The sequence below is a fragment of the Vitis vinifera genome, chromosome 4 (assembly GCF_030704535.1).
Source record: "Vitis vinifera cultivar Pinot Noir 40024 chromosome 4, ASM3070453v1".
Taxonomy (NCBI): domain Eukaryota; kingdom Viridiplantae; phylum Streptophyta; class Magnoliopsida; order Vitales; family Vitaceae; genus Vitis; species Vitis vinifera.
In genome coordinates, this window is record NC_081808.1 from 20,386,965 (window position 1) to 20,398,382 (window position 11,418).

An 11,418-nucleotide genomic window follows, 5' to 3' on the forward strand; every position below is an offset into this window, starting at 1 on the left:
ATTAATTGCTAATTTAAAATAAAATCAAATCAAATTTTTACTATCAAATATATTTTAACATTAAAGAAACATGATAATCTCATTAATTTAATATAAAAAAAAATATTATTCTTTCTCTTCTCTTCTTTTCTTTTATATTTAAAATATATCTTACATAAAAAAAAAATTTAAAAGAAAAAATTGCTTTTGACAAACTTTACCGCCTCCAGCCCAAACAAGATTGAATCGACCCAGGTTCCAGGCTACCATAATCCTGCATGAATGATGAAAGTTCAATAGGATAGTGTAATAATTGCTTTTTCCACTCCAAAACCTAGTCAACAGCAATTTCCAGGAAAAAAGATAGAAATTTCTTGAGGTGGAAGGAAAGTAGAGATTATCCAATGGCATCGGTCTGTTGTTTGGTTTCGTTCTGGACCGAGTCCAAGCAATTGCCCAAAACCGTGTAAGGTAGGGTAGGTCCCTCGGTATCAGAAGCAGAGAAGCTTCTTGTATGGCGTTGACTAGGGACCTTGCAGCCCATGGTTTAACATTCACAGCCTCCTTTGTTGTAGATCTCAGCCTTTGCCCCTCTTTTTCCTTTGATTTCTGTTCCTTCGTTTCAGAAGGGGAGATGCAAACATAAGGCTCTGGGAAACTGTTCCAAGCTCGAAAACTGTAAGTGGGCTTTGAACTCGTCATTTATCTTTATGTAGATAATTATATTTTTTTTGTTCTGATTGGGGATAATCCCGAAATTCCACACTACTGCAGATCTATTTAGTAAAATTCCAGACATCGCTATTCAACCTTGAAGCTTTCATTTCCTATTGTCTTTTGAATGTATCGAGGGATTGTTACAGTGCAAATGCATAATTTCTGATTTTCTTTCTTTTTTCTTTTTTTTCTTTTTTTTTTTGAAAGAAGATTTTTGTAAGGTGAGAAGAGATGGTGGATGCTGTTGTTACTGTGTTCCTAGAGAAACTGCTCAATGCTCTTGAAGAGGAGGGCCGCGTTCTGTTCGATTTCAGAGAGCAGTTTGAAAGATTACGAGATGAGCTGCGGCTCATGCAAAGCTTCCTCAAAGATGCAGAGAGGCTGAAAAGGAAAAACGAGACTCTTCGGACGGTGATGATTGGTTTGCGGGAGCTGATCTATGAAGCTGAAGATATACTTGCGGATTGCAAAGTTCAATCGGAGGGGAGCCAAGACATCTCCGGTTGGTATGCTGTGTGTTTCTATCCTACTAACCTTCCTTTCAAGTATCAAACTGGAAAGCGCCTCAGAGAAATCAACGAGAAGATCACTCGGATTAAACAAAATATCCCGTCTTTCCTTGGAGTGCCGATTCTAAGCCAAGCCGAGATTGCAGATTCACGGAACCTCCCAGTAGATAGATGGAGCTCTTCTGTGTTTGACCATTCCCAAGTGGTTGGGATAGAGGGTGACACAAGGAAGGTAAAGAACTGGCTGTTGGAAGCCAAGGATGGAATCCTAGCAATTGGAGTTGTGGGCATGGGTGGGGTTGGGAAGACTACTTTGGCTCAAGTGGTCTTCAATGACAGGGAAATGGAGGCTCGTTTTGAGAGGAGGATGTGGGTGTCTGTCACTGGGACACCTAATGAAAAACGGATTTTGAGAAGCATGTTGAGGAACTTGGGTGATATGAATGTGGGAGATGATTGTGGTGAGTTGTTGAGGAAAATAAATCAATACCTCTTGGGCAAGAGGTTTTTGCTTGTCATGGATGATGTGGGGGAAAACACAAATACTTGGTGGCGCAAAATCAGTGATGGATTGCCTAAAGGAAATGGGAGTAGTATTATTATCACTACAAGAACTAAGGAAGTCGCAACAATGATGGGAGTGGAGGAAGAGAGAACACATCGGCCCAAAGTCCTCAGTAAGGATGATAGTTGGTTGCTCTTCCGCAATGTAGCATTTGCTGCAAATGGAGGCATTTGTACTTCCTCTGAACTGGAGAACATTGGGAGGGAGATTGTACATAAATGTGGGGGCCTCCCATTAGCAATTAAGGCAGCTGGAGGAATGATGCTCTATCAACAACCTTATTATCATGACTGGAAGCGAATTGCAGACCATTTTCGGGATGAATTGGCAGAAGAGGATGGTTCTGTCATGGCTTCACTCGAATTAAGTTATGAGGAACTCCCATCTCACCTCAAGTCATGCTTCCTCTGTTTGTCTCTTTATCCAGAGGACTGCGAAATAACCAAAGAGCAATTGATTCATTGGTGGATTGCAGAGGGTTTTGTCCCACTGAGAAGAGGCAGATTATCAACTGAAGCTGGGGAGGATTGTTTCTCAGGGTTAACAAATCGTTGTTTGATAGAAGTCGTTGAAAAGAGTTATACTGGAGCAATACAAACCTGCAAAATTCATGATATGGTTCGGGATTTAGTGATCAAGAAGGCGGAAGATGATGCGTTCTCTGGACCAACAACTGCAAGTTGTCGCCATTTGGGTATTGAAGGTGATATCGACAGAAAGTACGATATGCCAAATCAGAAGCTGCGTGCATTATTGTCCACAATCAAGACTGGAGAAGTGAACAAGGTTGCTTCAAGCAATGCAAAAAAGTTCTGTGATTGCCGATACCTGCGGGTGTTAGATATCTCCAAAACGATCTTTGATAAGTCTCTCACAGGTTTATTGGATCATATTGGATTCCTCCAACACTTAACTTATCTCAGCTTAAGCAACACACATCCATTGACTGAAGTTCCACCTGCACTAGAGGAGCTCCGCAACCTTCAGGTATTGGATTTAAGTTACTGTCAGAATTTGAAAATGCTCCCCTCTTATGTTACAACTTTTGAGAAGCTCACAGTGTTAGATGTGAGTCATTGTGGTTCACTTCGATACCTTCCCAAAGGCCTGGGGAGCCTTTCAAATCTTCAAATATTATTGGGGTTTAAACCTGCAAAATCAAATCAATTAGAAGGTTGTCGGATTGCTGAGTTAAGAAGCTTGACTAAGCTTAGGAGACTTGGCTTACAACTAACTCAGGGTGATGAGATTGGAGACAATGACGACAATGTATTGGTAGGTCTCCGAGGACTTCAATTTCTGGTAATTAGTTGTTTTGACAGTCACGGTGATGACCTGATACCCAAACTGGATAAACTCTCTCCTCCCCAACAGCTCCATGAGCTCTCTCTCAGATTTTATCCAGGAAAGATGAACCCAGGCTGGCTAAACCCTTTTTCACTTCCTATCTTAAGGTATCTTTCAATCTCTTCAGGAAACCTTACAAACATGAGCCAACGTTTCTGGGGTGATGGTGACAATACCTGGAAAATTGAGGGCTTAATGTTGGAATCACTATCCGATTTGGGAATGGAATGGTCTATGGTGCAACAAGTGATGCCAAGACTGAGAATTGTGAATGTTAGTTGGTGTCCAGATTTGGACTCATTTCCAATTGAAGATGTTGGATTCAGAGGGGGAGTGTGGAAGAAGGGAGAGCGCCCAAGCTAGAACTAGAAGAAATACAAAAAAACAAGCTTCTGTGTCATATTATTTGTTATACCCTGTCTTCTGTATTTAAGTGTGATAATTCTTTGGCTTGCATTTTTCTGTTATCCTTTTTTGGTTTAGGTGTAAACATAGGACACGCATCTTTTGTAAGCCTTTTTTTGGTTTAATTTTTAGCTTTCATTCATCTTTTAATGAAAAGCCAATGATTCATAAATAAATGAGTTCGAACCCATCAGTTAGACTATCAAGGTGAACACTAGCAAGTGTGGTCTCAATAAATAGCACATGATTTTAGGTTCAAATCATACCACTAATGATATCTTGAATTTACTCGGTGTTGGTTGTTGAGCGACGGTCAACACACCGAGTTTAGTTAGGATGATGATTTTATTGTATTAAATTAGTTCTTATAAATAAATGAAGTAGAATTTATTTTTAATTTTAATTTTATTAAACGAAGAAAATAAGAATTTTGATTTCAAATAATCATATACTCAAGGATTAAAATATTTGGATATATCGTCCATATTTCCGCGATATATCCAATATCATGGATATCGATACAAAATTTGGGAAGATATGGATATCAACCGATATTTTCAAATATTTTATCGATATTTTATTGGTTTTTCGATTTTTTTCATGTTTCAACCGATATTTCTAGATATTTTATCGATATTTCACTGATTTTTTTATATTTTATTATTAAATAAATAAATTATAATTATTTTATTTTTATAATTGATTTAATTTATTACCAAAAATATAAAAACATAATTTTCTTAATAGATTTTTTTGTATAATCTATATATTTATTAAATATAATAAATATAAATATTAAAAAAATTATATATATATATATATATAGTAATAATATTATAAAATAATCTATAATACAACTTAATAATAAATGTAAATATAAAATTTATATTTTTTTTTATCGATATAAAGGATTTTATTATCAAATATGACAAAATATATATATATATATATATATAACTTTAAAATATATATTTTTATTTCTTATATAACTTTTTAGATTTTTTTTAATACTTTAAAAAATTTTAATAATTCTATTAATTTTTACGTGATCATATTTTATGTCAAAATATCGATTGATATATCTTTTATATATCTTATATACGCATAAAATCAAAGTAACGAGTGATTATCAATATTTTCATCTTGCATGCTCTCATGATTGGTTCTTTTGGTTTCAAATAGCGTACTGCTTCTAGTAGGGCTAATGGCTTCTAAAGAGGTGAAAATACTTCAGCACCCTCAGAGCCTAATTAGTAATTATAGTTTAGGGCTGCCAATGAAGTCAATGTTTGACAGGAAGCATGGTTACTAAACGGTAAAAGTGTATCTTAATCAAGGTTGGTAAAGTTTGGTGCAATTAGTTATGGGTCAATTTTATGTCATCTTATATAATTTATTTAATAAATTGATAGTTTTTGAGTCAATTTATATAATATGAATTCAATCAGAATTGATCTATTTAACAATCTAATTAACATAATTATAACTTTAAATTATTTCACCTATATTTAATTTATTTTAAATTTATCTTTAAATAAATATGTCAATTAATTCATAAACATATGAGATTGAAATATTAATTATATGAAATAGAATGATTTGATTATTAAATGAATTAAATGAGTTTCATGAGATGTTACTTATTTAATAATTAAATAATATTTTGATTTATGATTTTGATAGGATTATTATTCATGTCGAATTTTGGTTAATCTATGTAATAAAATATCTATATCACGTTTGGAAACTATTTTCAAAAACAGTTTTAGAGAAAAGTTTCTGAAAACTGTTTTATAATGTTTTGTAGAATAAAAGTCCGTTTGGAACTTGAAATATTTTTAACTTATTTTTTCATATTTTTAAATATGTTTTAAAAATAATTTTTATATCAAATACTTTATTTGTAATCATTTTACATGATTATATAATTATTTTCTAAAACAATGACAAGTGAAAATAATTAAAAAATGTTATTTGAAGACACCATGTTTTCTATTCTTAAAAACAAAAAACTAAAAATAATTTTTAATTATTAAACATGTTTTTTTATTTTTTTGTTCTAGAAAACAGAAAATTATTTTTGAAAATAGTTATCAAACAAACTTTTAGACTTTGACCAGTATAATTATAAAGTTCATCATTGTTAATATCAATAAGAACCAAATTTATCATACTTAAATTTAATGCATTTCTTTAAAAATAATTAAGATTATTTGGAATTTTGGATCATTTTGACCAAAAATAAAATAAAATTTGGACCAAACTTATATTCAATGTAATTCTTTTGTAGTTGCTTAGCATTGACTTTCACAAGTAATATTATTTTTTAAAATATTTCTTTTAAGAAACCGTGTGATAAAAAATAATTTTAAAATTACAATACTTTTAGATATTATTAAATTTTTTTTTTTTTTTACTTTTTTGAAAAAATAAGTTGAGCGTAAAAAATAAACTTAATAAAAAAAAATTCAAGATGCAAATTTAATGTAAAAATAAAATAAGTATTTAAAAGTGATAAGTTGTTATGTTTATTTTAAAAATAATTATTTTAAATAATATTTTAAAAAATAATAATTTTAAAAAATCATGCCACATGGATTTTAGTTATTTTTATTTCAAAGCGGAATAGGATTTTGAAAATGCGATCTGACGTCGTTTCCCGTTTCATCTTCCTCAGTTTCTTCTCAGTTTCCCCGAATTCTATTTGAACACCAACCCTATTCACATTTCCCTCTTCTTTCTTCTTATTTTACCCAATGTCTTCCTAAACCCTAACCTAGTCTTCGTGTCTCCATTCGTGTTCGTCGCATCTCAAGCGATTGGAAGGTTTTTCAGAGTTTTCTTCTACATTTGCGATCTGAATTCGACTCTTGCTTGCCGGCGGCGATCTCTCCGATAGTCTTGTTATAGGTGAATAAATGTCGCTCTTTTCCTATGTCACTCCGTCTATTTTTGCTTTGTTTGAAGATTGGGTATGTTTGTGTTGTGTGTTGGGGTCACGCTTCCTCTCTCCAGCAGCAGGATCCTTCCCTGCCGCGGTAACCCGGATAGGAGTCGATGGCGACCTAGCTTCCTCTCCGGCAGCAGGATCCTTCCCTTCCTATGGCTTCAAAAACAGTTTATTTATTCATTTATTTTTTCTGGAAATGACCCATTTTTGGAAGGTGGAAAAATGCTGATCCATTGGACTAAGCTCGTATTTCTTCAATTTTTTGTTTTAGAACCTTAAGCATTGGTTTATGACCTGTTGTGGAGTTATCTTTTGTTGATTAGATGAGTCAACATTAAAGTTCATGACATTTCTCTTCTTCTGGTGGGGTTCTCAATTGAATTTCCCATTGCTTGTCTATTTCCTCTTTTTAGTTCCTTACTATTTGAGGTTCTTATTAATTGTAGGAGATTTATCCATGGTTTGCTACCAATTAGAGTCCAGAAAGTATCACTTCCCCTCAAAAATGCACTTTAACCCTTCTGTCAGTGCTTAGTGGTACTGCTCATTTTGCATCTCCTCACTCTTAGAGAGACTAATTCATCTCTGCAATTGCCCATTATTGTCTTGAGTAAGTTGTGAATATAAAAGCCCTTAGTTTCCATTCCTTAAACGCTTTACATCTGTTGCCTTTTTTCACATTGCAGTACATTCCAAAGCATTTTTAAGTTATCAACAATTTACAGAATTGTAACCTGTGTGCAAGTGATGAAGAGTATTCAATTCTGTTTGTTGACAGTTTCAAGTGGAAAATCTTGGTTTTCATTAGAGTGATATAACTGTACTTAGAACCATTTACTTTATCAATTATGTATTTCCATAAGTATGTTGGATTTTTTTTCAACTGAGTAATTAGTCAATTCAGGAAAAACCCTTATGGTATGGTTTAAACAGAAAAAGACATGCACATATAATGATTTGGGTGGGTATTAAGAAATATTCCGTTCCATATTAACTTGTAAGTACTTGGCCAATCCAGTTTTTTCCTTTGCTTCATTGTTTGGGCAAACTAATACTGTCACACATACATTTGTTCTTGGCACTTTGGTTGTTTCTTTTTTACCCCTTTTTCTGGGGAATGTAGAAGCCTCAGTGTCTGATGAAAAATCATTATTTCTCCTGCATAAAAAGTTATTAGCAATACATGTTTTGAAATTGGTTTCCTAAACAAACTATATTGTTGTTTCATTAACTATGAGCTTTTAGAAGATGACTCTATGAGTTTATGTGGCCTTATCACGAACTAGTCTGTCCTTGAATTTAGTCCAAGAATGGTGCATATGATTTTCTTTCTTGTTTTTTTAAACTAAGGTCATCTCTACTAGAATATGTTCTAATCTTTATTGTGCTATAATTTTTTACAGAGAAAATGGATCCTGATTCAGTTAAAACGACCTTGTCCAATTTAGCATTTGGAAATGTAATGGCAGCAGCTGCTCGAGATTATCAAAAGGTGCCTCTTTCATTTTCTTTTTTCTTTCATTTAAGAACAGTCTCTTCTCTGGCTCTTAGTTTGCTACTGGCTAGTATCTACCATTCAGAAGCATGATATGAGACTATCCTTTGAAAGGCATGACGTGGACTTGATCTTAATATTGCTTGCTGCTTGGTACAGCATGATGAAAACTTGATTTTAGCATTCCATGCTATTTGTTGCCAAAAATCACTCAGGCAATGCACAATAGTTATTCCACAGGATGATTTACAATGCCTATGTTCACGGATTTGATAGGAAGAATCTCTTTCTTGAGGAACAGGACTTGAATGCTTCTTTCCCTCAGTTGTTAAGAAACTTAAAGATTCTTATGTGCCTTTTTTTCCCCTGGAAACTGAACGGTGTAACATTGTACCTAAGATGGGCTTGGAATGGAGTGTGTTACCTGTTGGAACCACCTTTCAACATCATGTCTCATAAGTAATGCAATATTTTCTATCCACTAATGTTTTGATTTTAAGCCTCTAGTACTGGAGGGAAGGGAACTGAGTACTATGGTGAACCTGAAGACCTGACATTCTTATGCATAAGCTAGTCATCCATAATAAGAGGATTAAAACAATGATACTAACTTTTTTTCCTCCATGATTGAGTGTTTTCAGAGGTTTCTGTAAATATAACAGAATAATGGTGAAGGTGGCAAGTCTGATAGCTTGGAAAACCTTCCTCATAATTCATGAAAATTAATGCGACAACATCTTATTCTGGTCTTGCAGGAAGTGCTATCTCAGCAGAAGGCACTAGCTTCCAGTTCAATCAATCAGGAGGTTGATCTTGATGAGTTAATGGATGTAAGTGGGATAATGCATCTATGTCATGTCTTCTTTTTAATGCACTTATTTATTTTTACATGAATTTATTTGCATGGGTGATATCAGGATCCAGAGCTGGAAAGATTGCATGCAGATAGGATTGCAGCTCTTAAGGTCAGAATTCAATCTTTGTGAAATGAACCTATATCTTTAAATATTGAGATATGTGGTAATCTTTTCTGAGAATGGTGAAGTAGTTACCCTATGTTTTATTTGATAGAAAGAAGCTGAGAAGCGACAGGCTTTAAAGAAGCAAGGGCATGGAGAATACAGGGAGGTAACTGAGGCGGACTTCTTGGGTGAAGTCACTGGGAGTGAAAAAGTAATTTGCCACTTCTACCATCGGGAGTTCTACCGATGCAAGTAAAGTTTCTCTTCATACTTGCATGCACTCTTTATTCACACATGTCAAAAAGGAAGGGTGTTTAGGGGTTGGATATGACCATGTCCCAGCTCTTATTGTGCCACTCTATCTCTCTCTCACACACACACTTGTACGCACATGTCTAAAAGGAAGTGTCTTGAGGGGTTGGATTTGACTGCCCCAGATCTTGTTATACTTTTTCCAGAATTCATCTAGTTTCTCATCAAGTTTGCAATAGGTGAGGTTAAATTTATTGCAATGAGTTAAGATTTTGTTTGGGTAAATTTCCGTAGAAGAAGATAAAATTATGTGACAGGAGCGTTAGTTTCTCTCTATCGATGATGCATATATCTCAAACATCAGTAGAGGAGAGGCTAGAGTGAAAAATGACACGTACATAGACATATTATCTTTTGGCATGAGCCTTCATAAGCCCATGTTTAGAAGCAGTTTTCCTGACACTTTCACATTGATGTATAAGCCTCTCTCACATCAGTGAGCTCGCATTTGTAAGCTGTTGTTGGAGGTGTTCTCTTGAACCTCTGTTTACATGGATGCATGTATTTGCAGATTAATATTGTGTTCCTATTGATTGATTTTTCTAGGATAATGGATAAGCATTTGAAATCCCTTGCACCAAGGCATATGGACACCAAGTTTATCAAGCTGGATGCAGAGGTCAGTTTTCCTTAACTCTTTTGTTCTTTTGCACAGTGGAACTGAGGAAAATAAGATCTCATTGTTAAAAGTGAAATGCAGAATGCACCATTCTTTGTCGCTAAACTAGGAGTCAAAACTTTGCCTTGTGTCATCTTATTCAGGTCAGGCTCTCTCTAGTACTTTTTCACTGCTCCATTTTATATTTTATGCTGCTCTTTGTAATTTTGTGAGAAGCATGTCAGTGATGTAGAACTTCATTTGGTTCCCAAGAAGAGAAAAATTGGAATCTCATTACTACCCTCTACCTCCAGTAGTAAAATTCCAGAGTTTCTTGTCTTGTTGCAAATGGGGCAAAATGATTCACACTTGTATAGACTGCTTAAAGAAAACCCAAGCAGAAAATCAATCTGAAAGATATGCCAAAGTGCACTGGCATATATGCTTGACTGTTTCATGCCATATCAGACTAAATTTCTTTTTTGGATTAAACATATAACTTGGAAATATACAACCATCTCTTTCAGAAAAGGGATTGCAGTAGATAGGTTGATCGGGTTTCAAGATATGGGAGGAAAAGATGATTTCGCCACGAGGACACTCGAGGCTCTACTTATAAAGAAAGGTAAAACCTTTGTCCAGTCTAATTTGCTATATCTACTGGGTAGTGCTGGCTCTAAACCATTATTTTACAGGTATAGTTAGTGAGAAGAAAAAAGATGAAGATGATGAAGACGGGGGTTATCCTGAAAGTAGACGCAACACAGTGAGATCATCTGTGGATCCAAACTCTGATTCAGACTGAAATGGAAAAAGTAATTGAAGAGTTCAATTGTGATTGTGAGTTGCTTTTGGAATGCTTATTAGTGTGATATCGGTTTCATAGCCATAGGCATGAACCAATAAACAGCTGAATTAATGATGGTATTTGGGGAGAGAGGAAGTGCGAGTATGCTCCTGATCCTCCTTAGGATATCCCAGAGGTCATTGTAGATTATTTGGTTTCATGTTAATTAAAGCCTTGGAATGGTCCTGTACTTATGTATGGATGTAGAGGCTTGACCTACAGGGCGGGAAGAAAATTCGAGATAGAGATTGAGCTTGGGTATATTTGAATATGAGAAAAACTACCATTTTTGGTTGCCTTGAGGCAGTGGAATTGGGTATATTTCAAGTTAGCCATATAATGAAATCAGAAAAGCAGAAAATTGGGTCCGTTTGGGTCAGTTTACTTGGAACCTATCCGTTTCTGTAAGTATTCTGGCTCAAAGCCCGAGCCGGACAAGATCAAGCCCTGGATAAAAGATCCGGTGGAGGGTGAAGTATAGCTGATTTTCAAACAATTTATGGTGAATATATTGATGATTTTTTAAATGATTTGTTTTTTCACAAAAGGATTGCTACCAACGGGCAACTACTCATGCTCCCTATCCAAGGGTCAGAAAAAATTTATAATGTCTAACTACTCTTGCTCAAAATTAATTCAATCAAATCTTAACCGCTCAAAATATGTTATTAAATTACTAATAATTGTAGTTTAAGTTAAATGTTAATTTAAATACTTTAATCAGTTGAATTC

General features: G+C 34.5%; 2 protein-coding genes across 4 annotated transcripts; both read left to right on the top strand.

Annotated features, from left to right (window-relative positions):
- The first annotated feature begins 205 nt into the window (after positions 1 to 205).
- On the top strand, positions 206 to 3,728 carry LOC100245534 (disease resistance RPP13-like protein 4). 3 transcript variants are annotated; one of them, XM_019219634.2, is made up of 3 exons: positions 206 to 450; positions 606 to 657; positions 904 to 3,728. In XM_019219634.2, exon 3 carries the CDS (start codon positions 928 to 930, stop codon positions 3,478 to 3,480), a length of 2,553 nt encoding a protein of 850 aa, XP_019075179.1. In that variant the 5' UTR covers positions 206 to 450; positions 606 to 657; positions 904 to 927; the 3' UTR covers positions 3,481 to 3,728. The 3 variants fall into 3 exon arrangements, with proteins under 3 accessions (XP_019075179.1, XP_019075178.1, XP_002268940.1); XM_019219633.2 differs by having other exon boundaries at positions 207 to 450; positions 907 to 3,728; XM_002268904.5 differs by having other exon boundaries at positions 207 to 657; positions 907 to 3,728.
- A 2,420-nt stretch (positions 3,729 to 6,148) lies between these two features.
- LOC100264353 (thioredoxin domain-containing protein PLP3A) lies at positions 6,149 to 10,998 on the top strand. The gene is made up of 9 exons (XM_002276260.5): positions 6,149 to 6,432; positions 7,876 to 7,964; positions 8,723 to 8,797; positions 8,885 to 8,932; positions 9,039 to 9,181; positions 9,788 to 9,860; positions 9,942 to 10,003; positions 10,367 to 10,464; positions 10,535 to 10,998. The coding sequence occupies exons 2-9, from the start codon at positions 7,881 to 7,883 to the stop codon at positions 10,642 to 10,644; spliced, it is 693 nt and encodes a 230-aa protein (XP_002276296.1). The 5' UTR covers positions 6,149 to 6,432; positions 7,876 to 7,880; the 3' UTR covers positions 10,645 to 10,998.
- The last annotated feature ends 420 nt before the right edge of the window (positions 10,999 to 11,418 follow it).